Source organism: Pristiophorus japonicus, chromosome 13 (genome assembly GCF_044704955.1).
Source record: "Pristiophorus japonicus isolate sPriJap1 chromosome 13, sPriJap1.hap1, whole genome shotgun sequence".
NCBI lineage: Eukaryota > Metazoa > Chordata > Chondrichthyes > Pristiophoridae > Pristiophorus > Pristiophorus japonicus.
The window spans coordinates 154,428,099-154,455,444 of record NC_091989.1 but is presented as its reverse complement, the minus strand read 5'-3'; the positions used below and the strand labels follow the sequence as shown (position 1 = coordinate 154,455,444).

Here is a 27,346-nt window from a genome sequence, read left to right as displayed (position 1 = left end):
GTCTCTTGACCATACTTGGCTATTTCAGCACCATTCAAGTAGTACGTGCGCCACTTAATAGTGCTTCCTATATAATCATCATCATCATCATAAGTCCCTCAGAATCGAGGAAGACTTGCTTCCACTCTGTGTCATTAGGTGGCTGAACAGTCCAATACGAGAGCCACAGTCCCTGCCACAGGTGGGACAGACAGTCGTTGAGGATAAGGGAGGGTGGGACAGGTTTACCACGAGTTCATTCCGCTGCCTGCGCTTGTTTTCTGCAAGCTCTCGGCGATGAGACTCGAGGTGCTCAGCGCCCTCCCGGATGCACTTTCTCCACTCGGGGCAGTCCCTGGCCAGGGACTCCCAGGTGTCAGTGGGGATGTTGCACTTCACCAGGGAGGCTTTGAGGGTGTCCTTGTAATGTTTCCTCTGTCCACCCTTGGCTCGCTTGCCATGAAGGAGTTCCGAATAGTGCGCTTGCTTTGGGAGTCTCGTGTCTGGCATGCGGACTATGTGGTCTGCCCAGTGGAGCTGATCAAGTATGGTCAGTGCTTCAATGCTGGGGATGTTGGCCTGGTCGACGATGCTAATGTTGGTGCGTCTGTCCTCCCAGGAGATTTGTAGAATCTTGCAGAGGCATCGTTAATGGTATTTCTCCAGTGACTTGGGGCCCAAGTTTCCACAGGATAAAAAATGGGCGCTCCTCCGAGCTGGGTGCCCGTTTTTTGCGCCTAAAAAAAAAAAAAACGCGATTCTGGAGCGTTCTGCAGCTCCTTGTCTGCCTGGTGCGGCGCCCAGGGGGCGGAGCCTACACTTGCGCCGATTTTGTAAGTGGGAGGGGGCGGGTACTATTTAAATTAGTTTTTTTTCCTGCTGGCAACGCTGCGCGTGCGCGCGCGCGTTGGGGCATTCGCGCAGTGTGAAAAAAAACATTGGCACTCGGCCATTTTTGAAAGTGCTGCAGAAAACGAAGATTTGTTCTTGGACCCCTGCAAAGGCTTGTATTTTAATTTTATTGATATTTCTGTGTGTGAGTGCTTTTAGCAGCACTGCTGAAGAAATCACCTGCTGAAATCAGCGAGTTCAGCTTTTCACTGCTAAACTTGCTGTACCTGTGCCTGCAAATTAAGGACTGTGTTTGGAGAAAAAAAAGTGCCAATTCAACTTTGCAATGGATCAACATCTACAAGAAAAAAGAATTTCTTACATGAGGAAGTTGAGATATTAGTGAATGTAATTGAGCAGAGATGGCAGGAGCTAGATACCAGCAACAGAGGTCGCATAAAAGTGCCACCAAAAGAAAAGAAGAAACGCTGGCACCAAGTTGCAGAAGATTACTGCGCAGTGGTGCATACCAGGAGATCTGGAAGCCAGTGTAAAAAGAAATGGCACGACCTTGGTCAAGTAGTTAGTGTAAGTAGTATTTCCCATTTTTAATTTAATTGTAATTGTAACCTGGCTATCTGTATGTCCCACCTTGCAACTGACACACTCTGTAAAAAGTTATATTTTACTCTGCAGAAGAAATTGGCCCACAACAAATGGGAAGCAACTCGAACAGGAGGAGGCGTGCCCAATCTGCATCCACTGACACCCTTGGAACAAAGGGTAGCTGCTATGATGAGTCATACATGGAGAAAAACAATCAGTGCAGCACAAGCTGGGCCCGCACGCGAGGAAGAGGGCAAGTCCTGAAAATGCATCGTGGCCCTTTAAATCAATCTGCTGCCTGGCCTGCTATGTGTGAGAGTACTCATGCCACCCACCCGGCCCCCTCCCTTGCTGTTAAGCATTTGATTGTTCTGATGTATTTTGCAGAACATGATGATGATGATGATGATGACGACGATGACAATGCTGCTGCTGCCAACCCCGAGGATCCTGAGGGTACAGAACAAGGACCAGTACAACCAGCTGCGGACGATCCAGACTGGATGATGGCAGCGATGACTGAAATGTCTGCAGGGGGGAGCTTCCAATTTAATGTTTATGAGCCCCCATCAAGGGGCATCAGAGTTTCAACCCCTAGCATAGGTCTTGGTCCCACCATCCATGGTTTTGCTTCTGATGTTGCAGGTCCCAGTGGTGCGGCTGGTATAATGCAGCTTTCTACAGTCAGTGCACTACCGTCCCAGCCTACGCCTCCCTCTCGCATAGGTTCTGGTTCCACCTACTATGGTTTCGATTCCGACGCTTCGGGTCCCAGTGTTGCTGCTATCATCGAGCAATTTACACCCATTCGTCCAACATCCCAGCCCATGGCTCGCACTCGAGTGCTGCCGTCTGCAACACAGAGCATCCCACCATTCCAGCCCGAGCCTCCCCCTCCAGTTCAGCTGTCTGGAACACAGAGCGTGCCACAGTCCCAGCCCACGCCTCCCAGTGTAGTGGTGCCACGCGGCAGACGAGAAGGAGATTGGAGACACGCTCTCCTGAGATGCAGTGTGCAACAGATGCGGCTCAGGTTGTGGCATTGGGTATGGAGACCAATGAGCTTACCCGATCACTCATCGGTGGCGTCAATGCAGTAGGTGAAGAGTTGACGGGCCTGACGGGAGAAATAGCAGTAATGACACGGGAACTTAGGGAGGGAATGTCCGAAGGAGTGCAATCGACGGCACAGGCCATCAGGGAGGGCATGCAAATTATGGCACAGGCCATCAGGGAGAGCATGCAATTGTCGGCACAGGCCGTCAGGGAGGGCCTGGTTGAGGTAGCTGCTGCACTAAGGGCACACAGCCCAGCCAATCAAATGACACCCCCATGAGGAAGTGAACATTCACTGAGATGTGGATGAGACATGGTTGCAGCCTTTCTTTGCTGCTTTTGTTCTTGTTCTTGATGTAGCTGTAGTAGCATTTTTCAAATTGAAATTGTTTTGTAAGTTTTGTTACGTTAAAAACCATAAGATTCCTTAAGTTGTAACGTAACAAAACTTACAAAACAATTTCAATTTGAAAAATCTTACATTCTGAAGAACACTTAAACTTCAGGATCACTTTTTAGGTGCAAAATTAAATAAGATACAAAAAAATGTGAGCATTTACACTATAAGATCACTTAAAAACCATAAGATCCCTTAAGTTGTAAGTGATCTTAGTGTAAATGCTCACATTTTTTTGTATCTTATTTAATTTTGCACCTAAAAAGTAATCCTGAAGTTTAAAAGTGTTCTTCAGAATGTAAGATTTTTCAAATTGAAATTGTTTCGTAAGTTTTGTAACTTTACAATTTTTAAGTGATCTCAGGGTTTTCAAGTGATCTTAGTGTAAATGCTCGCACACTGTAAATTATTTAATTTTGCATCTTAAAAAGTGATCTTGAAGTTTAAGTGATCTTAGAGTGTAAAATTTTTCACATAGAAAGTGTTTTGTAACTTTACAAGTTGATAAGTGATCTTCAAGAGTCATATTAAAAAGTATAGTTTGATACAAATATTTTATTAGAGTGACGTTAACTTTTCAATAAAATATTTTTTCATTAAAACGGTTTCATGTTCCATTAACACAACACAATGTAGGAACAACTGCAAAGAATAAACATGTCCATATGCAAGTGTTCGCAGAGCCCTCAGGCATCAGTAGTTGAAGCGTTCACGGATGAGCTGCTGGCGCAAGGCTCACCATTGCATAATGTGGTGTTGACAATGCAGCACCCATTCTGCAAATGTAAATATAAAACTGTCGAAGTGGCTGCCTCTCCCTGTCCAAATGGCCTCAGTCCCCCTCACAGCTCGAAGCCTGCTGCTGTATCTTTGGCTGCCTGCCTGCCCCTCCCTCTCCCTCCCCTCCCGCGGGAACATCGCTGAGCTAACTAAGGCTTCCACCTCAAGTGGAAAGCTGTTTGCTGCCTCGTTACTGCCTGCCTGCCCCTCTCTCCCGTTCGCGGGAACATCGCTGAGCTGACTGAAGCACTTTCACACAGGTAGGAAGATGTTTATTTAATATTTTCTTTGCTTATAAATGTTTATTCAGGTTGGATTTATTTGTATAATATTTGTAGAAGTATAAATAAGGATTTATTGTCGAATTTAATGACTTCCCTCCCCCCCCCCCCCACCTCGTTCTGGACGCCTAATTTGTAACCTGCCCCTTGTTTTTTGATGTGTAGAACAGGTTTTTTCAGTTCTACAAAAATCTTCACTTGCTCCATTCTACTTTAGTTTGGAGTAAGTTTTCACTGTGGAAACTTTGAAATCAGGAGTCAGTGGCCGGACACGCCCCCTTTTGAAGAAAAAATTCTGTTCCAAAGTAGAACTGTTCTACCCGACTAGAACTGCAGAAAAAAAAATGTGGAGAATTGCGATTTCTAAGATAGTCCGTTCTCCACCAGTTGCTCCTAAAAATCAGGCGCAAATCATGTGGAAACTTGGGCCCTTGGTGTCTACTGTACATGGTCCATGCCTCTGAGCCATAGACAGGTATCACTACAAGTCCTGTAGACCATGAGCTTGGTGGTAGATGCGAGGGCCTGGTCTTCGAACACACTTTTCCTCAGGCAGCCGAAGGCTGCGCTGGTGCACTGGAGGCGGTGTTGAATCTCATCAATGTCTGCTTTTGTTGACAAGAGGCTCCCAAGGTATGGGAAATGGCCCATGTTGTCAAAGGCCACGCCGTGGATCTTGATGACAGGGGGGGGGGGGGGGGGGGGGGGGGGGGCAGTGCTGTGCGGTGAAGACAGGCTGGTGGTGGATCTTTGTTTTACGGATGTTTAGCGTAAGGCCTATGCTTTCGTATGCCTCAGTAAATACGTCGACTATATCCTGGAGTGCAGCCTCTGTATGCGCGCAGTTGCAAGCGTCGTCCACGTACTGCAGCTCGACGACAGAGGTTGGGGTGGTCTTGGATCTGGCCTGGAGCCGGCGACGGTTGAACAGGTTCCTACTGGTTCTGTAGTTTAGTTCCACTCCAGCGGGGAGCTTGTTCACTGAGGTGGAGCATGACAGCGAGGAAGATTGAGAAAAGGGTTGGAGCGATGACGCAGCCATGTTTCACGCCGGTCCGGACATAGATTGGGTCTGTAATGGATCCGTTAGCAAGGATCACGGGCTGCATGTCGTCGTGGAGCAGGCGAAGGATGTTAATGAACTTTTGGGGGCATCTGGAACGGAGGACGATGCTCCATAGACCCTCGCAGTCGACAGTGTCAAAGGCCATTGTAAGGTCGAAGGCGGCCATGTATAAGGGCTGGCGCTGCTCCCTGCACTTTTCCTGCAGCTGTTGCGCTGTAAAGGTCACGTCCGCTGTGCCCCGTAGGGGACGAAATCCGCACGGTGACTCTGGGAGGAGCTCCTCGGCCACATGGAGAAGACGGTTGAGGAGTACTCTAGCGATGACTTTCCCTGTGGCGGATAGCAGGGAGATTCCTCTGTAGTTGCCACAGTCGGACTTGTCCCCTTTTTTAAAAAAAAATGGTCACGATCATTGCATCTCAGATCTCCAAGCATGCTCTCCTCCCTCCAGAGGAGAGAGAGGAGGTCATGTATCCGCGCCAACAGCACCTCTCCGCCATACTTTCGAGCCTCAGCAGGGATTCCATCCGCTCCCGTAGCCTTGCTGTTCTTGAGCTGTCTTATGGCTTTTCCTACCTCGTGCAACGTTGAGGTTTCACGGAGGTGGTGGCGCGTCGCATGCTGCGGGATGGAGTAGAGAACACTCGAATCAAAGGCAGAGTCTCGATTGAGGAGATCTTCAAAGTGCTCCTTCCAGTGGGCCCGGACTGCCTCGGTGTCCTTGATGAGTGTTTCCAAGTTCTTGGTCAGCAGTGCGGATGGGGCCATGGGAGTTTGGAACATAGGTAGCCTTGTCTGCGATGAAGAATCCTCGCACATCATGGCTGTCAGTTGTATCTCCTGTGCTTTCTCCACCACCACCTATTCTTTAGGTCCCGGGTTTTTTGTTGGACCTCAGTCTTGAGTCGCCTGTAATGTTGCTTTGCTGCTCTAGAGTTGGGTTGTTGTTTAAGGCTCAGGAATGCTCTGCGCTTGCAATCTATTAGTTCTTGGATCTCCTGATCATTCTCATCAAACCAGTCCTGGTGTTTTCTGGTTGAGTGACCAAGTGTCTCTTCATAGGCACTAGTTATGGAGGCCTAGAGGGCAGACCAAGCTCTGGGCATTCTGCATCTCAGGGTCATCAAGGCACAACAGGTTAGCTGTGAAGCGCTGGCTGCATAGGGCTCTCTTAGCTGGGTCTTTAAGTGCCCCTGCATTGACTTTTTAAGAACATAAGAACATAAGAGGAACAGGAGTAGGCCATATGGCCCCTCGAGCCTGCTCCACCATTCAATAAGATCATGGCTGATCTGATCATGGACTCAGCTTCACTTCCCTGCCCACTCCCCATAACCCCATATTGTTTAAGAAACTATCTATTTCTGTCTTAAATTTATTCAATGTCCCAGCTTCCACAGCTCTCGGAGGCAGCGAATTCCACAGATTTACAATGCTCTGAGAAAAATTTCTCCTCATCTTAGAATAAAGGGCCGCCCATTTAAAACAAAGATCATGCCCTCTAGTTCTAGTCTCCCCCTACAGTGGAAACATCCTCTCTGCATCCAGCTTGTCAAGCCCCCTCATCATCTTATACGTTTCGATAAGATCACCTCTCATTCTTCTGAATTCCAATGAGTAGAGGCCCAACCTACTCAACCTTTCCTCATAAGTCAACCCCCTCATCTCCGGAATCAACCTAGTGAACCTTCTCTGAACTGCCTCCAAAGCAAGTATATCCTTTCGTAAATATGGAAACCAAAACGGCACACAGTATTTCAGGTGTGGCCTCAACAATACCCTGTATAGCTGTAGCAAGACTTCCCTGCTTTTATACTCCATCCCCTTTGCAATAAAAGGCCAAGATTCCATTGGCCTTCCTGATCACTTGCTGTACCTGCAAACTATCCTTTTGTGTTCATGCACAAGTACCCCCAGGTTCTGTTGTACTGCAGCACTTTGCAATCTTTCTGCATTTAAATAATAACTTGCTCTTTGATTTTTTTTCTGCCAAAGTGCATGACCTCACACTTTCCAACATTATACCCATCTGCCAATTTTTTGCCCACTCACTTAGCCTGTCTATGTCCTTTTGCAGATTTTGTGTCCTCCTCACACATTGCTTTTCCTCCCATCTTTGTATCAGCAAACTTGGCTACGTTACACAGTCCCTTCTTCGAAGTCATTTATATAAATTGTAAATAGTTGGAGTCCCAGCACTAATCTCTGCGGCACCCCACTAGTTGCCAACCAGAGAATGAACCATTTATCCCGACTCTTTGTGTTAGCCAATCCTCTATCCATGCTAATATATTGTCCCCAACCCCGTGAACTTTTATCTTGTGCAGTAACCTTTTATGTGGCACCTTGTCAAATGCCTTCTAGAAGTCCAAATACACCACATCCACTGGTTCCCCATTATCCACCCTGTTCGTTACATCCTCAAAGAATTCCAGCAAATTTGTCAAACATGACTTCCCCTTCAAAAATCCATGCCAACTCTGCTTAACCGAATTTTGCTTTTCCAAATGTCCTGCTACTGCTTCTTTAATAATGGACTCCAGCATTTTAGGCTAACTGGTCTATAGTTTCCTGCTTTTTGTCTGCCTCCTTTTTTAAAAAAAAAATAGGGGCATTACATTTGCAGTTTTCCAATCTGCTGGGACCTCCCCAGAATCCAGGGAATTTTGGTAAATTACAACCAATGCATCCACAATCCCTGCCGCTACTTCTCTTAACACCCTAGGATGCAAGCCATTGGGTCCAGGGGATTTATCTGCCTTTAGTCCCATTATCTTACTGAGTTCCACCTCCTTTGTGATTGTGATTGTGCCAAGTTCCTCCCCCACTATAGCCCCTTGACTATGCACTGCTGGGATATTGTTAGTGTCCTCTACCGTAAAGACCTGTGTCTTGGGATTGTTTTTCCATTAGTTGCTTTATAAATGCAAATTGTTGCTGCTGTTGTAATATAATTGACAATTTCATGTATGAAAATGAAGTGCACTTCTCTGTTGTGATACCAGAAAATGTACATTGTGCAGGATTTACTACACTGTAATTTTGAATATTTATATACACTGCCGAGAGAGTTAGGGTATCTAAGTGATATAAAGAGTGGAAAACAAGCTTACATTTTTATTTGACAATTCCAAAAAGATGATGTAATCATAGATTATGACAAGCACTGGTTTAACAGTTGGTGGTCAGCAAAACATTTACGAAACAAACTCTAGAATACAAACATAAAAGTACCACACCAATAGTGCTAGAAATAAAAGTATACTTTCCAAAACAAACGTAATAGGGCTGGAGGCCTTGGCCTGAAATAGTCAGGTTAACATAAGGAATGTAAACACAGGGTGTTGTGATGTATTTACAAACCAGAAACAAACATTGGTTTGTGCAACACGTGAACAGAGTAACCCAGAAATCGGCTTTTTGAAAAAAAAACTCCATGTAATGGTCAGCAACAACATCCTCACAGAAAACTTTGCGGCACTGCTTCTGCTATCCCCTCCGCTTTGGGGCTATGTTGATGTCGATCATGGATCGGATAAGGCAGTGGTCCGTCCAGCAGTCGTCAACTCCTACCATGGCGCGGGTGATGAGCACGTCCTTGTGATTCCTGGCTCGGACGATGACATAGTCAAGCAGGTACAAGTGTTTGGAGCGAGGGTGTTGCCACGATGTCTTGTATTTGTCCCTCTGGCGGAACAAGATGTTGGTGATGAGAAGTTCATGTTCTAGACATTTTGTCAGGAGTAGGGTACCGCTGGAGTTGGTTTTAAATACCCCCTCTCTGCCAATCATGCCTCCCCAGAGGGCTGTGTCTTTGCCGATCCTGGCATTGAAGTCACCTAGGAGGATCAATTTGTCGCCCGTGGGGACACGGGACAGGGATTTTGAAGTTGGAGTAAAAACCCTCTTCAGTCTTATCTGTTGCATCGAGTGTTGGGGCGTACGCACGGATGACTGTGGCGCATTGGTTCCGGGATAGGGAGAGTCACAGAGTCATCAAGCGTTCGTTAACCCCGCAGGGGGAGTCTTTGAGGCGGTCGATCAGCTCGTTTTTGATGGCGAAGCCGACTCTGTGAAGGTGGCATTCTTCCTAGGTTTTACTTTCCAGAAAAGGTGTAACCTCCACCTTGCTCCTTGAGCTGGCCTTCCCCTGCCCGCCGGGTCTCACTTAGGGTGGCGATGTCGATATCAAAGCTTCCAAGTTCTTAGGCAACTATGGCGGTGCGGCGTTCCAGCCTGTCGCTGTTGGAGTTGTCTGAGTCCTGACGTTCCAGGTCCCGAATTTCATGTCAATGGAGTGGAAGATGCCTGTGGCCGTTGCACACTGGTCACCACACGGACTTAGCTGAGCACGGTCTTGGTCCAGTGGCAAAGGGTACCCACTGTAGAGGGCGCCATGGTGTTTTGGCTCCCAGAAGAGCCGGCAGGCCTCAGAACAGTCAGCGAAACGGCAGGCCCCGGCAAGTTGGCAGGCCCCTGAACAGTCGGCGGGCAGGTGGGCCTCGAAGAGCCGGCGGGTCTTGGAACAGTTGGCGGGCTCCAAAGGGTCAGTGAGCCGGCGGGCCCCGGCAAATTGCCGTGCCCCAGCGAGTGCCCATGAATTATACTGGCTCGTTGTTTGATGCTGTGCTAGAGTTGCTCCCCAGGAGGACACGCTAGTCAGGAAAGAAGGCCACCTTGGCAGAAACTTTTAAACAATGTGGAGGAACTTTCAAGAATTATTTTCTTTTAAAAATCTTTACTAAGGAATTGAATACTGTACCCCAAGCTAACTAGAAAATAGTTTGGTGTGTTTTATAAGCATCATTTTCAGTCATTTGAAACCGGGTTACTCATGACGACACCCGGTGAGCCTTCGACCAGGCGACTGGGACATCCTCGACGACAGCTGGACCTCTCCTTCCCAACTAGTGACCTGGCCTCTTCTAACTGGTGAGCATCACAGCTATGCCTCTTCCACCCTCCCACTCCTTGCTGACCTCCCACCCGGAACTCCAGCGGACAACTGACCCTCCTAATGCCTGCCCCCGACTAAGCCTCGAACCGTCTACTATCAAGGGTGCTACTCGGCGCCGAGCTTGTGGCCAACATCTCGCCGTAGGCAATTAGGCTCATACAGCAGTGCCTGGTCTCCAGTCGTCTGCTTCCTTTTTGCAGTACATTTATGTGCATTAAATATGACACTTGCACATTTTATCCAACACATTCTGTAATTTCAGAGCTGCCTCCTCTAGCTTGGTATTGCAAATTTGACCAAGCTGAATTGAGTTTTTGAATCCAGAATATTGATAGACATCAGAATTATCAGTGGTCTCAACACCGACTCATGGGGCCATTTAGGTCTCATTTGCTTAGTCTGAAATTATTTAGATATTTATCCTGCAAGCTCAGCATTAAACTTTAAGTTTCATGTCCTATTTGTTGAGTAACCTACTCCAATCCATTTGTTTTAGTTGTTTCCTCATTTATTTCTTGACAGCCGTTAGACTGATAGCATCCTTCAATCAGTTCATGAGTTGGCAATACTAGCAGTGTTGCAATACATTTCACATTTAAAAAAGAAAAATGAAGCACCAGTCCAGTATAATTCCATCATAATACAAATTTCTTGATGCATAGACTGAAAGTCACTCATTTATCATGGGCCAAGCTTCAAATTTAAGAGTCTGGAATTGACACCTATGATGTAATTGGGCCCGAATATCTACACCAACCAGGAAGCAAAGCGAATTACCTGGAGTTCTTTGTACCAACCTGTGGAATACAGCAGAACAATCCTGGCACACTGACGTGTGGCTGTCAAATGGAAAGAGCACATCCCCCTCTTTGCACAATTCGCAGACAAAGCCTTTAGCCTGACATCGCTACAAAAAAAGCCACAGAATCAAAGATTTATTTACAGCTAACTGTATCTATAAACTCAACAGCTCCATATGTTGATCCAACTCTTTAAAAACAGCTTAGTAAAATTGTTGGAATAAAGAATTTGCAGTTATTTATATATATATATATATGATGCATTTGATTGGAGATTGAAAAATTTTTTACCTGCAGTTACATCATGTGAAATACTACTGACTTGAACCTTTTCAATAAGTTTCTTTAACATGAAAAAGTATTGATTGAATAGAAAAATACTATACAATAAAAGTAGACAGGTGAAAATTAAGAATTTAAAAGCTGCACATACACAATTATATTGAATATTTTGTTGCAGAAATCATTTAAGCAAAATTAATGGATAATGATTGATATGATGATTGGGCAGTCATTCTTGGTGCCATCATAATATAGTTTAGCACTCAGCTCACTAGTGATTAAATAGGCTGAAGGTTTTCAGGCTATTCAAACATTTGGAGGGAGGACATCAGCACTGAGCCCAATCATGTACTCCTTCCAATGCTTACACATGTTCACCTCTAGTAGGGACTACTGGATAGAAACATAGAAAATAGGTGAAGTAGGCCATTCGGCCCTTCTAGCCTGCACCGCCATTCAATGAGTTCATGGCTGAATATGCAACTTCGGTACCCCATTCCTGCTTTCTCACCATACCCCTTGGTCCCCCTAGTAGTAAGGACTTCATCGAACTCCTTTTTGAATATATTTAGTGAATTGGCCTCAACAACATTCTGTGGTAAAGAATTCCACAGGTTCACCACTCTCTGGGTGAAGAAGTTTCTCCTCATCTCGTTCCTAAATGGCTTACCCCTTATCCTTAGACTGTGACCCCTGGTTCTGGACTTCCCCAACATTGGGAACATTCTTCCTGCATCTAACCTGTCTAAACCCATCAGAATTTTAAACATTTGAGGTCCCCTCTCATTCTTCTGAACTCCAGTGAATACAAGCCCAGTTGATCCAGTCTTTCTTGATAGGTCAGTCCCGCCATCCCAGGAATCAGTCTGGTGAACCTTCGCTGCACTCCCTCAATAGCAAGAATGTCCTTCCTCAGGTTAGGAGACCAAAACTGTACACAATACTCCAGGTGTGGCCTCACCAAGACCCTGTACAACTGTAGCAATACCTTCCTGCCCCTGTACTCAAATCCCCTCGCTATGAAGGCCAACATGCTATTTGTTTTCTTAACCACCTGCTGTACCTGCATGCCAACCTTCAATGACTGATGTACCATGACACCCAAGTCTCGTTGCACCTCCCCTTTTCCTAATCTGTCACCATTCAGATAATAGTCTGTCTCTCTGTTTTTACCACCAAAGTGGATAACCTCACATTTATCCACATTATACTTCATTTGCCATGCATTTGCCCACTCACCTAACCTATCCAAGTCACTCTGCAGCCTCCTCGCAGCTCACACTGCCACCCAACTTAGTGTCATCCGCAAATTTGGAGATACTACATTTAAAATCATTAATGTACAGTGTAAACAGCTGGGGCCCCAGCACAGAACCTTGCGGTACCCCACTAGTCACTGCCTGCCATTCTGAAAAGTACCCATTTACTCCTACTCTTTGCTTCCTGTCGGTCAACCAGTTCTCAATCCATGTCAGCACACTACCCCCAATCCCATGTGCTTTAACTTTGCAAATCAAGAGTGGGGTTCACCCTATTGTAGTACCCCTACCACCACGCCAGCTTAAATCAAGCAACACGGTCCAGACCGTAGATCAACCCGGGATCTTTGTGGTCCACACGACTCAGATTTTCACTGTCTTATCCAGCTGATCCAGAGGGAGCATAACTAGCTATTGATGAAAATGTTAAATCAGGCCTAGAATGCAATGCAGCAAAGGCAGCTGTATAATTAGTAATACAAAGGCAAAATACAGCGGATGTGAGAGATCGCTCTCCTCAGACACTGCTTGGCCTGCTGAGTATTTCCAGTATTTTCTGATATTTATTTATAAAACATTTTATGTATTATATATAAAATTGGTTAGATAGTTAAGCAAAATATTTCACAATTCTATTGAAAAAAAATCAAGGCATGACATGCAAAACCCTCCTTCTTGCTCTTAACTTAAGTAACACGATTAACAATGAAGTGAATTAGGTGACAGAAAAGTGTAAACAGCAAAAACAGGTTTTTTTTTCAAAAAGAGGACTTACTAAATCCAATGTTAAAGTGTGACATAAAAAGACACCACTCAGAACCAATACTGTAATACTCTTTAAGGGGACACAATTTTTCTGGGGGGGGGGGGGGGGAGGGAAAGAGAGGAGGAAGAGAATGTGCTGTTTGCAACTAAAGTACTTTACTCTTCTCTCCTCTGAAGACTGATGCAACCTTAAAGAGATCCTTAACAGGAAAAGTCTGACTGTACCTCACAGTCCAGTTTGATGTGTTTTGCAAAGATGGTGTGGATTTCAGTTAAAGTGCAGCTCAGGCGCCCAGTGGCGATGTCAATTAAATCCTGTAAAGAATACATGTCATCGTTTTCCACAAAGTGCTGTCGATCCTGTAACTGTAAATGCAAACATTTAGGATGTACACTGAAAATTTCTTCCACCAAGATGGATGAGATTTTTTTTTTCCTACAACTTCAATTTGAAAATAGGCAATTTTGACCAAAATATTGTTTTCCGTTTTGAATCATTACAGCATACAGTATCACTTATGGACATGGCTCTGATGACAGAATAAACTAACCTGCAGCAGCAGCCTTGCCTCCATGGCCTCCTTACAGGTGATGAAATAGGGTTTCATTAACAGGATGTCTTGTCGGAGTTTCTGCAGGCAGAAACCAAAGGCAATACATTAAACAACTTTAAGACACATGTATTTCACTCCTTCAAGATCAGTTCACAGAAAATTTTCAATAAGATTTAACAGGAATCATACGACAAAGTGAAGAGAAAACAACAATGGATATGGAACTTTTTATCAAGAACAAATTCTACTCAGTTTAACATTTCAGCATGCTCAAAATATTCTGCCAATTACTCTGATAGAGGGCTCAAACAGGCCAAATTCTCTATCATCCTACCACCTCCAAACCCAATGGAAAAATACAGCTGCGTTTTTGTTATGCCATGCATTCTAGGAAAAAATTTCACCAAGATCGGTTGTGCAGCTACCCTGAACAAAGGACTAACTTTATACTTGTGAAAAGTCTTCAAGGACAGCATTGAAGCACAAGGAGCAAATGTTCATTTATCAATAACTACAGATTACTTACTTGTTTAATAACTGATTTTCATGCTGTTTTTGCCAAAACATCATGTATTATTCTATGATTCTAATACAGGAGGAGGCCATTCAGCCCATCGTGCCCGTATCAACTCTTTGGTATGGCTATCCAATTAATCCCACTTCCCTGTTCTTCCCTATAGCCCTGTGAATGTTTTTCCTTCAAACATTTATCCAATTTGCTTTTGAATTTACTTTTGAATCGGCTTCCGCCACCCTTTCAGATAGTGCATTCCAGATCACAACAACTCGCTGTGTAAAAACAAATGTTTCCTCATGTTGCCTCTGGTCCTTTTGCCAATCACCTTAAATCTGTGTCCTCTGGTTACAGAACTTTCTGCCACGGGAAACAGTTTCTCCTCATTTACCCATCAAAGCCATTTGTGATGTTGAACACCTCGATTAAATCTCCTCTTAACCTCCTCTGCTTGAAGGAGAACAACCCCAGCTTCTCCACATAACTGAAGCCCCTCATCCCGGATACCATTCTAGTAAATTTCTTCTGTACCCTCTCGACGGCCTTAACATCCTTCCTAAAGTTTGGTGCCCAGAACTGAACACATTACTCCAGCTGAGGCCTAACCAGTGTTTTATAAAGGTTTACCATAACGTCCTTGCTTTTGTACTCTATTCCTCTATTAATAAAGCCAAGGATCCCATATGCATTTTTTTATAAACAGCCTTTTCAACTTGTCCTGCCGCCTTCAAAGATTTGCGTACATACACCTCCAGATCTCTTGGTTCCTACACGCCCCTTTAAAATTATACCATTTAGTTCATATTGTTTCTCCTCATACTTCCGAACAAAATAGAACGCTTTGCACTTCTCTGCGTTAAATTTCATCTGCCATGCGTCTGCCCATTTTACCAGTCTGTCTATATTTCCTGAAGTCTGTTACTATCCTCATTGTTTACTACATTTCCCAGCTTTGTATCATCAGCAAACTTTGAAATTATGCATGTATACCAAAGCCCAGGTCAGTAATATATATTAAAATGAGCAGTGGTCCTAATATCGATCCCTGGGGAACTATATTTTTCTCTACTGTCAGGAAAAAAAAACATTCACCACTCCTCTCTGCTTTCTGTTCCTTAGCCAACGTTTAACCAACATGCTGCCACTATCCCTTTAATCCCATGGGCTTTAATTTTGCTAACAAGTCTAATATGTGGTACTTTGTCAGATGCCTTTTGAAAGTCCATATGCACAACATCAACTGCACTACCCTCATCAATCCTCTCTGTTACTTCATCAAAGCACTCAATCAAGATAGTCAAGTAAGATTTGCCTTTAACAAATCTGTGCTGACTTTCATTTATTAACTCATACTTATCGAAGTGCCAATTAATTTTGCCCTGGATTGTTGTCTCAGTTCCCTCACACATTAGGCAGACTGTCCTATTGCCGGGTTTATCCCGCTTCCCTTTTAGAAAAAAAAACAGGAGTGTAACATTTCCAATCCTCCAGTCCTCTGGCACCACCCTCACATCCAAGGAGTCGTCGAAGATTGTGGCCAGAGCCTCTGCAATTTCCACCCTTGTTTCCTTCAGTAACCTATGATTCATCCCATTCGGACCACCAACCTTTTGAGTAAATCTCCTCTTTAAATGGGAAATATTTGATTTTATTCAGAAGTGTAAACGGTTAGCAAAAATAGCTTTGAGAACTTAAAATTGCTTGAATATTGATACAAGTGTAACATTTTAAATAGGGAGTCATGATCTCACAAACAAAATTCTTACAGGGCTTGACAGGGTAGATGCAAGGAGGATGTTTCCCCTGGCTGGAGCGTCTAGAACCAGGGGTCAGTCTCAGAATAAAGGGTCGGCCATTTAGGGCTGAGATGAGGAGACATTTCTTCACTCAGAAGGTGGTGAATCTTTGGAATTCTCTATCAGAGGACTGTGGATGCTCAGTCATTGAGTATATTCAAGACAGAGATGGATAGATTTTTGGATATTAAGTGAATCAAGGGATATGGAGATAGTGCAGGAAAGTGGAGTTAAGGTAGAAGATCAGCCATGACCTTATTGAATGGCAGAGCAAGCTTGAGGGGCCAAATGGCCACCTCCACCTCCTATTTATGTTCTTGTGTCGAATCACTGGTTTGTAATTGGAGGGTCTGTACAATTCTCCCCAATATTTACATTATTTTCTAGTTAGTACCTTTAGTAACATGCACTTCTGGCTGAATTTAATCAATAGAAAGCAGGCTTATTTGTTGCACATGCTCAGGTGTAAAGTGTACACTGGATCTAGGCGTACCCGAATTTCCACCAGTTCCTCCACATAATTGAAAAGAAGTGGATTAATCGCTCTAAGTTTCAGTACTGGCCGGGATATCATCAATGTGAGGTACCTCATACTATAGCGGCACACCTAATGAGAAGGGCAAGGAAAGGAAAAAAAAAAATCAGGCACAGTCACAAGTAGCAATGGCAGATGAATCATCTGCAGGTGTTAAGTCTCCTGTTGCACATAGAAGCCTCAAGTTTAAAAGGTATTCACATCCTCTTTCTGGTAATGCATCAAAACATCCTACATTGGTATCATTTTCTCACAGTTCACACAATGAGACCACAACAGACCTTGGACTACAATGTTGCTATGACAGATCAAAGATCAGTCTTGTTTAAAATCAAAGATTATATCGAATATGTAGAGTGGTCGTAGTGTGAAAAATGTCTCCCTTACATTCGGAAGGATGCCTGTTCTTTTATTGGGGAAATGCACTAAATCTTTGACTTAAATACCCAACCCTAACCAGGTGGAGTGAGAAACAAGCAGCACAGCTGACTACCTTTATCATGTGATTGAGAGAGTTCAAGCATGTAAAAAATTCCCATAAACCAGGCTGAGCTCTGCAGACAAACTCTTAATCATTTGTCACATTGCGCAGTATACCATCAATCTCTTTCGAAAGCAAAATACTTCCCTTTTTGTATACAGAATCATTTATTGTTTCATTTCATATTTTTCCAACTATTTCAGAAGTTGCAGGGAGCAAAAGGAGAAAACCGGAAAGTCATGCACATGGATTCTATTATGTAGGCTTATAGATGCCATACTATACAAGCTACAAGATTTATAAACTATATAACTAGAATAGCAATTCTTGTTATGGTTAATCTAATTTTCTAATGAAACCCTCAAACTATTTTTGTTTCTATCTCCATAGCTGTTACCAGATGGTTCTCCCTCCCAAACAGGGAGGTTATCTCTTCTTCCCACCCATGACACTCACTTTATGGATTTCAAAGTCCCAATTGTGTATGACCCGTGCAGGGATGACGGCTGCATCATTCCAGTGGCAGCTGCTGCAGTAATATTGTCCTGTGTAGTCACACTTTCGCGCTTCACTAGGCACGCCACCTGAAGTGTAAAATAAAAAACGAGGTGAAAAGAGTCCGAATGGAAGCCAAAAAGACTTTGAGGTGAAGGTCACAAGCACAAAGGGGAGCAGCCGAGCTGAATCTGAACGTCATGGCAATCCTTTAGATTCCTTTGATAATTCCACTTAAAGGCTTGTTTTACAAGATAATCTGTATGGGAAAAATTTAAGTATCTCCAAAATGAGGACGTCAAAGGCTCACATTAGACATCCAATAAGTCAGAAGTTCAAGTACCAGTGGTGTCCATTCACCATCAGGTCACAGGACCTTGCCAAATAAGTAACGGGACATTACATTTCAGGGAGAGAGAATGTGATATTACAATAATGTAGCTGGCCATGGAGACGTCTAACATAAATCATCCCACCCTCCTGACTGGAGAAATCCCATCCATCTACAGTCAGATTTTTTGCACACATTCCTGGACTATATGAACACATCTGTGTTTCAGAATTTTACAAAGTGGTACTGTAGTATATTTTGTGTTTATGACATTTACAAGAGCAATGATACAATGAGTATGTTGGCATAGCTGTACCCATCAGTATAGTAGCATTATATGTTGCAGGATCGGGGGGTGTTGGGCAAAGAGAAGGAAATAAAAGTTGGGCACGCTGCACAAGAGCTATTCCACCTTGTTGAGGGAGTCATTGAACTGGGTCAATATTCTCAGTTCCTACAGCAGCTGGTGATGTGCTTCCATCTTCTACCAGTAGAGAACAGCACAGACTGGGGTGATAGGATATTTCTGCTCATATCCTGTCTGAATTGGAGTTTGTGTAGGGTGTAACTGTGGAGGTCAGCTCGAAGGGCATTGAAAAACTCTGGGGCGAGAGCTGTAGCCAGAATAGTGAAGCCCAGGAGGCAATGGTTCAATGTTGATTTTAGATCACCCAACCAACATCTTTTGCAGTATGGCTGGATCTTTGGGCACAATCAGAAAAATGTGGCCATCCGTACCAGTCTCTCAACAAATCTCATCACCTTCAACAACTCAAGGTTTGTATGTGGATCTGCACTAGACTTCGATCCAAAATCTCATCATACAATGAATGGTATAAAACATACTTTCTAGAAGAGGATATTTGACCCCTTATGAATGAAGGTTACCTTTATTTTACTTCAAGAATTAGTACAGTCATTACCATACTTTAAAAAAAAACTGCTTCTGTATCATTATCTACTTACAAATAAATCTGATTAGTTTTAGTCTTTGTTGGACACTGTGGTATTTATCCTTTTCATAATAGACACAAGGTGGTAGATATCCATGTGGTCTTCAATGCATTATAATGTAACTAACTGGCATAAGTGAGTTGATCTGCTTATGGAAACTGCCTTTTTGGACACAAGTTAAAAGTGTTGGGAGAAAGGCTGAACTGTATAGCCATTATTGGCCCCAAGTTTCCACACGTGGCAAACCAGGCGCCCTTCCGAGCTGGGCGCCTATTTTTCGCGCCGAAAACGGCGCCTGAAAAAAAAAACGCGCTATTCGAGCGCTTTGCAGCTCGATGTCAGCTTGGGGCGGCACCCAGGGGGCGGAGCCTACCACTCGCGCCGATTTTGTAAGTAGGAGGGGGCGGGTACCATTTAAATTAGTTTTTTTCGTGCCGGCAACCCTGCGCATGCGCGTTGGAGCATTCGCGCACGTGCAGTGTGAAGGAAATATTGGTACTCGGCCATTTTTGTAGTTCTTTGCAGCTGTTCATTTTTTAATAAAACCACATTGCCCTTCCATGATCAGCACTGAGGCTTCTTGCAGCAGTGAGAAGGCTGCAGGAAGCCTCAGAAGTTGAGGCAGCCGTTTCCCGACGGGCCCGACCGACGGCAGGGGGGGCCTCCCCCCCCCCACCCCGCCGTCGGGAATGGCTGCCTCAACTTCTGAGGCTTCCTGCAACCTTCTCACTGCCTCTGCCTTCTCTCTTTTCCCCCCCACCCCGCCGTCGGGAACGGCTGCTGCCGTCGGTCGGGCCCTCACTGCCTCCCCCTCCCCCCAGAGTGAAACTGTTCTACCTGACTAGAACTGCAGAAAACGTAAATGTGGAGAATTCCGATTTCTAAGATACTCTGTTCTCCACCAGTTGCTCCTAAAAATCAGGAGCAAATCATATGGAAACTTGGGGCCATTGTTGCTATTTGTAGATTTGAGTCATTGTGCGATGAAGAGGTGTCAAGGAAGCCACATTTTTCAATGAGAAGAGGTCCAGGAACATCAAAGATTTATCGTAACAAAATAAAATCAATTGGCATCTTAAGAATTTCTTTGACGAGCCACAATGAGAGATTGTAACCTGAAGAGGCCACAAGCAAAATGCAATCTGATCTTCATCACACTTTAAATTAATTTAAAAAAATGACAGCCATCTAAAGTAGTAAATATTGATTCAGCTAAAGTATTCATTAGGGGGATTTAATTAACTGCAGACTTGGCAAGGAGTACAGGAATATAGGCAGGACACACAAAATGGCCAGAATTGGATGACGGTTCAAACTGGATAAGCTGAATGGCTACATGTTAAAAATGTAATTTTACTCCCATTAGATACAACTATAACCAAACTACATTTCTCCAGTTGCTTTCAAGTAAAATATTGAAGCAGAACCTGAATTGTACAATAGAGGTGGGGTAAAACAAGTGAAGACTTTAGGATACAGCTATAACACACACAAAAGCTTTAAAAAAAACTTACATTATAAATTTAAAACTGACAAAGTTGCAAAACAATAATCAATTTTAAATTGTTTCTTTCTCAAAGGGATTGCTTCATGCAGGAGTTGAAACTATGGGGGTGTTGGCGGGGGGGGGGGGGGGGGGGCGGAGGGAAAGAGAAGTAGTCCGTGAGGGCTACAGATTTCATGAGATTTCTACATTTGTCTGGTGTTTTTTTGTGGCAAGTCTGTGTCACTATTTTCCTTTCGATAGCCAACACTGGTCAGTAGCAAATAGACAACCAATAATGTAGACCAAGCAACCCAACATTAAGATTCTGGATTCAGAATTTCAGCATACTAACTTAAAAGACAAGTTGAGGCGCTCAGCCAGAACTTCAAAGTCCTAGATACCTTTTCAAAATTTTAAACTGGTTTAATATTACAGCCTATTCAGCTTTGAAGTGAAATCGGCCTTACAAAATACTTGTCTCTAGTAATTATCTAATGCCAGCCTCAACATTATATCTGAACCTCTTAATAGTCTATGAAAAACTTTCTAGTTCAAAGGGCAATTATAATCAAGTATCAGGGAGCACGCAATTCTTGATTAACCTACTACTTCAAAGCAGAATACATTTTTCAGATCGTTTTATCCAGACACCAAAAGCAATTCAGAAAAATAAAGTTTAATTAAAAAAAATACATAACCCCGTCTGTCACGGAGTTCTCCCTCTGGCTAATTCAGTCCTCCATAAAATCAAAAATAAAAGGCAGTAGCCTCTCCGAGTTAGTCATTGGAGATTTCCTGCTCCGTGCAAATTTTCCAGTGTCTTGCTAGTGTGGTCCTAAGTTACCCCATGTGCTGTGATGGGATAGTTCCCCCATTTTCTTTTGAAAACAGTAAGGAAAATAAGTTACAAGGCAAGTCCCCAGAATCCAGGCATGACATCTCGATTCTACTAGCTATCGCTCCAGTGAAACTCGCCTAATCATTCAATAATGCTGTCAAGACCTACTGTACAGATAAACATATACATAGAAAAGTACCAATTAAGACACATTAAACACAGATCAAATTGTTAGTTTTTCACTCATGGGATTGCTCTGAGTAATCTTGAATTGAAGCACAAAATAATATTAATGAATATATCAATGTCTTCCATCACCATGAAATAAAAGTAACAGCCAGAATTTGATGCAAATAGACAATCAGATTTTGATGCAAATCCTCCCATCCTCCAGGATGTGCTGTTCATTTAAAGTTTAAATTAGTATGATAATTGTTTAATACTTCAAAGCAGATTACAACAGTGTACTCACGTAGAGAAATTGGCTGCCGACACTCTCCGCACCGGTAATCTTGCCTGTCCAGTCCAATCTCTGGACAGATATTGAGTTCAAACTCAGACTGGTGGCTAACCTTTGATCGGACACAGGATTTGGTGATTTGGTTCAAACACTTACTGTGACACCGGTAGTAACAACCTGCCAACAAGGAAACTAAACTCAGTTAAAAATGGTGACATGTAGCATCAAGTGGGATAAATCAACCACAGCTTCTCAGTTTATTGTATTTAACTGCCTGACAATACATTCCTTTCTGCGCAAAAATGCTCTCTATTGGTATATGGACTTTACATTGGACTGCAAGCGTACAATACGCTAATTTAGTGTGGCTGGGTTTCAAAAAATAAAGTACTGAAACAGATCATTTTATTTCCTCTGAAGTAGTTATCAAATTACATTACAACTGAATTATGCTACTTATTATAACACCGTCTCCTGGGAATCCCTTTCAGCCCGATCAGTTTGTTACCTTGTACCATTTGCTAATTATCTTTAGTTTGCAGTCAAAAGTATCGGCAATATTCAGTATGAAAATCAGATGTGACTACATCTCTATCAGTCATTTAAACTGCTTTAAAGCACAACCAATGGAGCAGTTTTGTTTTGTTCAGGGAAATGTTGCTCTACATCTCATGAATGAGTAACGATTTACCTAATTAAAATATTTTCACCCAACAATGTGACATACTTCATGTGACACGTTCATAAGGCAAAAGTTAACATTAAGTCCTTATTTCATCAAATGAAATATTCCATCAATTAAGTGTGTACGAATCAAAAGCACTTCAATTTGGTTGGTGACAAAGAGGATTAAGTAATCAGAAGAAAACTGAGCAAATCCATCAATTGTTTTCAAAGCAACCATTCATTAAACAGAAAGTTCAATAAAGGAACCAAATAATTTCTTGAGACACTTTTTCTGCTATTTATCATCTTAAAAGGAGGGGAGTATATTAGCTTGAAGGAACAACATAAAAAATATAGTATCTGTAAATAAATGTCACTAAAACTAGTGCATAAAACCGATTAATGCTAGAAATGCCTGCAAGGTGTTTGTCACAAAATGTTTCTGGAGCCTGGCAACACAATTACTGGGGAGAAAGGCCTGTCAATTTCTACCTCCTGTGGAGAAATCATGTGCAAGAGATGCATCAGGGGACTTGGAATTCTCACCCCACCCCCACCATGAAACTACAGTACCCAGAGCAAACTATAACCCATGTAGAAAATTTATAAACAGTAAGGCAGGAGGCAAGGGAAAACTATAGATTTCATTTTTTTTTCAATTTGTGAAATATAGCTAGAAAGCCATTAAATAATAATTCTGAGTTAATAGTATTTTTTGGCATGAGGTTATATATTTTTTTTATGTTGCTCAGGTGGGCCTCATGTTTATGTCAGGACCAGAGGGGGATGTTTATGAGGTTCTTTGATGCTGACTCAGACGATGCAGCCAGAAGTCAGCCAGCCGCCAGGCCTGGACCATGGTGAATGAGCACTTGGCCATTGGCAACACAAGAGAAAAACTTCCCGTGGCTGTGGGGTAACTTTTATAATCATGTCAAAAACTGAGAAATAGCAGGAAGGCTTTGGGGACAGAGGAAGAATAAATACATCTTAAACAAATAAATAGTCAAGGATACAAAATTGGTGGGCAATATGAAGGTGTGTCAATAACTGTAGATAAGAGGCTTGGGGGAGGAAACAACAAGGCTATTTGCATCTTAAGCAAGTTTGTTAAATTGGTTAGTGCACAGTGTTACAAATATACCTGCAAGACTTGTATCTTTCAGCATCAGTAAGGGTGCACTATTTTATCTTGAATTAGGCATATGATATGGTTACGAGCTTAGCGTCCTGCCTTATATAGTCTCAGTGCAAGTCACTTCCTAAACAGTCTGAACATCTTGCGCTTAACAGTGTGAACGCATTGCCCAATATCTAACTATATGAAAGCGTAACCCAGAAGTATGATTTCATGATCATATTTGCACCTATACTTCCAATTTCTTTTAAGGTGGACTGAGAATACACTTGGTGACACGATGCTAGATGCAAATCATTAAGATGCTTTATTTCACAGAACACGAAGGTACTGAGCAACCATTCTGATTGGAATTACTTAATTCCGTCAGTGTAACTTGTCTTTGTGTAGTGTCAGCCGCGGCTGAGTGGGTAGCACTCGCGCTTCTGAATCTGAAGGTTGTGGGTTCAAGTCCCAGTCCAGAGACTGGACAAAAGTCTAGGCTGACACTCCAGTGCAGTACTGAGGGAGTGCTGCAATGTCAGAGGTGCTGACTTTCGGATGAGACATTAAACCGAAGTCCTGTCTGCTCTCTCAAGTGGACGTAAAATATCCCATGGCACTATTTCGAAGAGCAGGGGAGTTATCCCCAGTATCCTGGCCAATATTTATCCCTCAATCAACATAACAAAAACAGATTATCTGGTCATTATCACATTGCTGTTTGTGGGAACTTGCTGTGTGCAAATTGGCTGCTGTGTTTCCTACATTACAAACAGTGGCGACACTTCAAAAGTACTTTATTGGCTATAAAGCGCTTTGGAAAGTCCAGTGATTGTGAAATAGAAGTCTTTCTTTCTTTAACTGATCATAACTGTTATTTCATGTCTCCATTTTTATTCTCCTTTCAGTCTTTCTTTCTAATAAATGCACAATAAACTGCTACATTTCTTCACATCAGTGGATCGTTTCACTTGACTTAAGCAGAATTACACTTAACTACTCTCTAGCATATTACTGCTAAGCCTGGCCAAATCTTGCCCTTACAACATTCCGTTTGCAGGTCTGACTGATTGCCTGTTTTTTTTTTCCATCTTTCAGTTCATGAGCAGAAGGGGCAGAGATATCCCATCAAAGTGGGTGTTACATGTTTATTAATTGACTAGACAGGCTAATCGGTGACTTATTATTCTGATGAATGTTCGACCTGAAACATTTACTCTGTTTCTTTCTCCACAGATGCTGCCTGACCTGCTGAGTGTTTCCAGCATTTTCCGTTTCTAATATCTTATTTATAGTCTATGGAAAAACCAACATCAAAGCTTAAATCATTAACATTTTAACAAACTAACTGTTGCTTTTTAAAAAAAAGCTTGAACATATACAAGAACATAAGTAGGAACAGGAGTAGGCCATACAGCCCCTCGAGCCTGCTCCGCCATTCAAGATCATGGCTGATCTGATCATGGACTCAGCTCCACTTCCCCACCCGCTCCCCATAACCCCTTATCATTTAAGAAAGTGTCTATTTCTGTCTTAAATTTATTTAATGTCCCAGCTTCCACAGCTGAGGCAGCGAATTCCACAGATTTACAACCCTCAGAAGAAATTTCTCCTCATCTCTGTTTTAAATGGGCGGCCCCTTATTATAAGATCATGCCCTCTAGTTCTAGTCTCCCCCATCAGTGGAAACATCCTCTCTGCATCCACCTTGTCAAGCCCCCTTATAATCCTATACGTTTCGCTAAGATCACCTCTCATTCTTCTGAATTCCAATGAGTAGAGGCCCAACCTACTCAACCTTTCCTCATAAGTCAACCCCCTCATCCCCAGAATCAACCGAGTGAACCTTCTCTGAACTGCCTCCAAAGTATATCCTTTTGTAAATATGGAAACAAAACTGCACGCAGTATTCCAGGTGTGGCCTCACCAATACCTTGTATAGCTGTAGCAAGACTTTCCTGCTTTTATAGTCCATCCCCTTTGCAATAAAGGCCAAGATTCCATTGAGCGAATACATTTTGTTTAACTCTGCCCTCCACCCCATCTTCCTCCAATAATTTGAGGGAAAATTGTCAAAACAAATCCCAAAACATGACAGACATACAATTTCAGTAATTTTAATGTGTTACAGAAACGGCCGAGCCATCATCACATTTAGGCTGCAGAACAGCAGCAGTAAATGTCAAAAATTGCATTCCAAGTTCTGGGCTATCCAGACAACATTGCAGAGGCTGACTAATACTCAATTAGAATCGGAAGTCTCAACTTGCTTATTGCTAAATTTGATCATAAGGAAAATACTTCTTAAGTAAATATATGTGGGTGGTGAGGGAGGAAAGAAAAAAAGCCAGTTGTCACATAAAAACAAGGAATGGAAAAATGATCAAAGTCATCTACACTAATGGCCATTTCATTTTCCACGGTATACTGCTATTAAAAGCTATCCGATAGTATAAATTACCCAATTCTTTTTTCATTAAAGCCACTGAAATTCTCCTGAGACAAGGGTTTCACCAGATACCTTCAAATGCAGACAGCACAAACTCTGGTGATAAAGATTAACCATTTTGGATTTGGCCATGGAGAGACTGTTCTCTGTCCACTGCATTTTGGCATTGTTGACTGATATTGCCCTTGCATCACATCAGGGAAGGTCTAATGGCTAGATTGCTAAAGTCAGACTTGTGACTGTAGTAACAGTGCATGCGTAAGCGGCCATTTTATTACTGAGAGATACGCACACACACATGCCAAATTTAATCCAAACAAAAATTCGAGTTCCAATTTCATAAATTCAGTTACTATGAAGCATAAAACTTAAAAAATTAACCTTACAAAAATGAAAAGGGAAATTACTAACTTCACTGGACCATTTCCTCCTCCGGAGTCATTCAGCTTGGCAAAATACAAGCCTCATTACAAAATACAGGATTACATAGATATACAGCACAGAACTAGGTCATTCGGCCCAACCAGTCCATACCAGCTTTTATGCTCCACTCGAGCCTCCACCAGTCTTTCCTCATCTAACTCTCTCAACATAACCCTCTATTCCCTTCTCCCCCATATGCTCATCTAGCCTCCCCTTAAATGCATCTATATGATTCGCCTCAACCACTCCCTGTGGTAGCAAGTTCCACATTTTCACCACTCGGTGTCAGCTGTGGCTTAGTTGGTAGCACCCTCACCTCCAAGTCAGAAGGTCGTGGATTTGAGTCCCATTCCAGAGACTTGAGCACAAAAATCTAGGCCTACACTCCAATGCAGTTTTGAGGGAGTGCTGCACTGTCGGAGGTGCTGTCTTTCGGATGAGACGTTAAACCAAGGCCCCGTCTGCTCTCTCAGGTGGATGTAAAAGATCCCACAGCACTATTTCTAAGAGCAGGGGAGCTATCCCTGGTGTCCTGGCCAATATTTATCCCTCAATCAACATCACAAACAGATTATCTGGTCATTATCACATTACTGTTTGTAGGAGCTTGCTGTTCACAAATTGGTTGCTGCGGTTCCCACATTGCAACAGTGACTACACTTCAAAAAATACTTCATTGTAAAGTGCTTTGAGACATCTGGTGGTCGTGAAAGGTGCAATACAAATCTTTCTTTTCTTTCTCTCTGGGTGATAAGTTCCTTCTGAATACCCTATTGGTTTTCTTGGTGACTATCTTCTAATGAAAACCTCTAGTTTTGCTCTTCCCTACTCTATTAAAACCTTTCATAATTTAAAAATAAACCTCTATTATATCAAGAGAAAAGAAATCCAGCCTGTTCACCCTTTCCTTATTAGGTATAACCTCGCATTTCTGGTACCATCTTTTTTGCACCCTCTCCTGTGCCTCTATATCCTTTTAATATGGTGACCAGAATTGTACACAGTACTCCAAGTGTGGTCTAACCAAGGTTTGATAGAAGTTTAGCACAACTTCTCTACTTTTCAATTCCATCTCTAGAAATAAACCCAACTGCTTGGTTTGCAAAAAAAATGGTCTTATTAAACTGCGTCAGCACTTTGTGATGTGTGTGTAAACCCAGAGATCCCTTTGCTCATCTTCGCCAT

General features: G+C 42.9%; 1 protein-coding gene across 1 annotated transcript in view; it reads right to left on the bottom strand.

Moving 5' to 3' along the window:
• def8 (differentially expressed in FDCP 8 homolog) overlaps positions 1–27,346 on the bottom strand; it is an 83,342-nt gene that overhangs the window by 6,594 nt on the left and 49,402 nt on the right. The window contains exons 6-11 of the mRNA XM_070898164.1: positions 21,516–21,680; positions 17,396–17,523; positions 16,417–16,530; positions 13,611–13,691; positions 13,285–13,425; positions 10,751–10,860 (exon numbers count right to left, since the gene is read on the bottom strand). Of these exons, the coding sequence (XP_070754265.1) occupies positions 10,751–10,860; positions 13,285–13,425; positions 13,611–13,691; positions 16,417–16,530; positions 17,396–17,523; positions 21,516–21,680 (739 nt within the window). The remainder of the gene's footprint in view (positions 1–10,750; positions 10,861–13,284; positions 13,426–13,610; positions 13,692–16,416; positions 16,531–17,395; positions 17,524–21,515; positions 21,681–27,346) is intronic.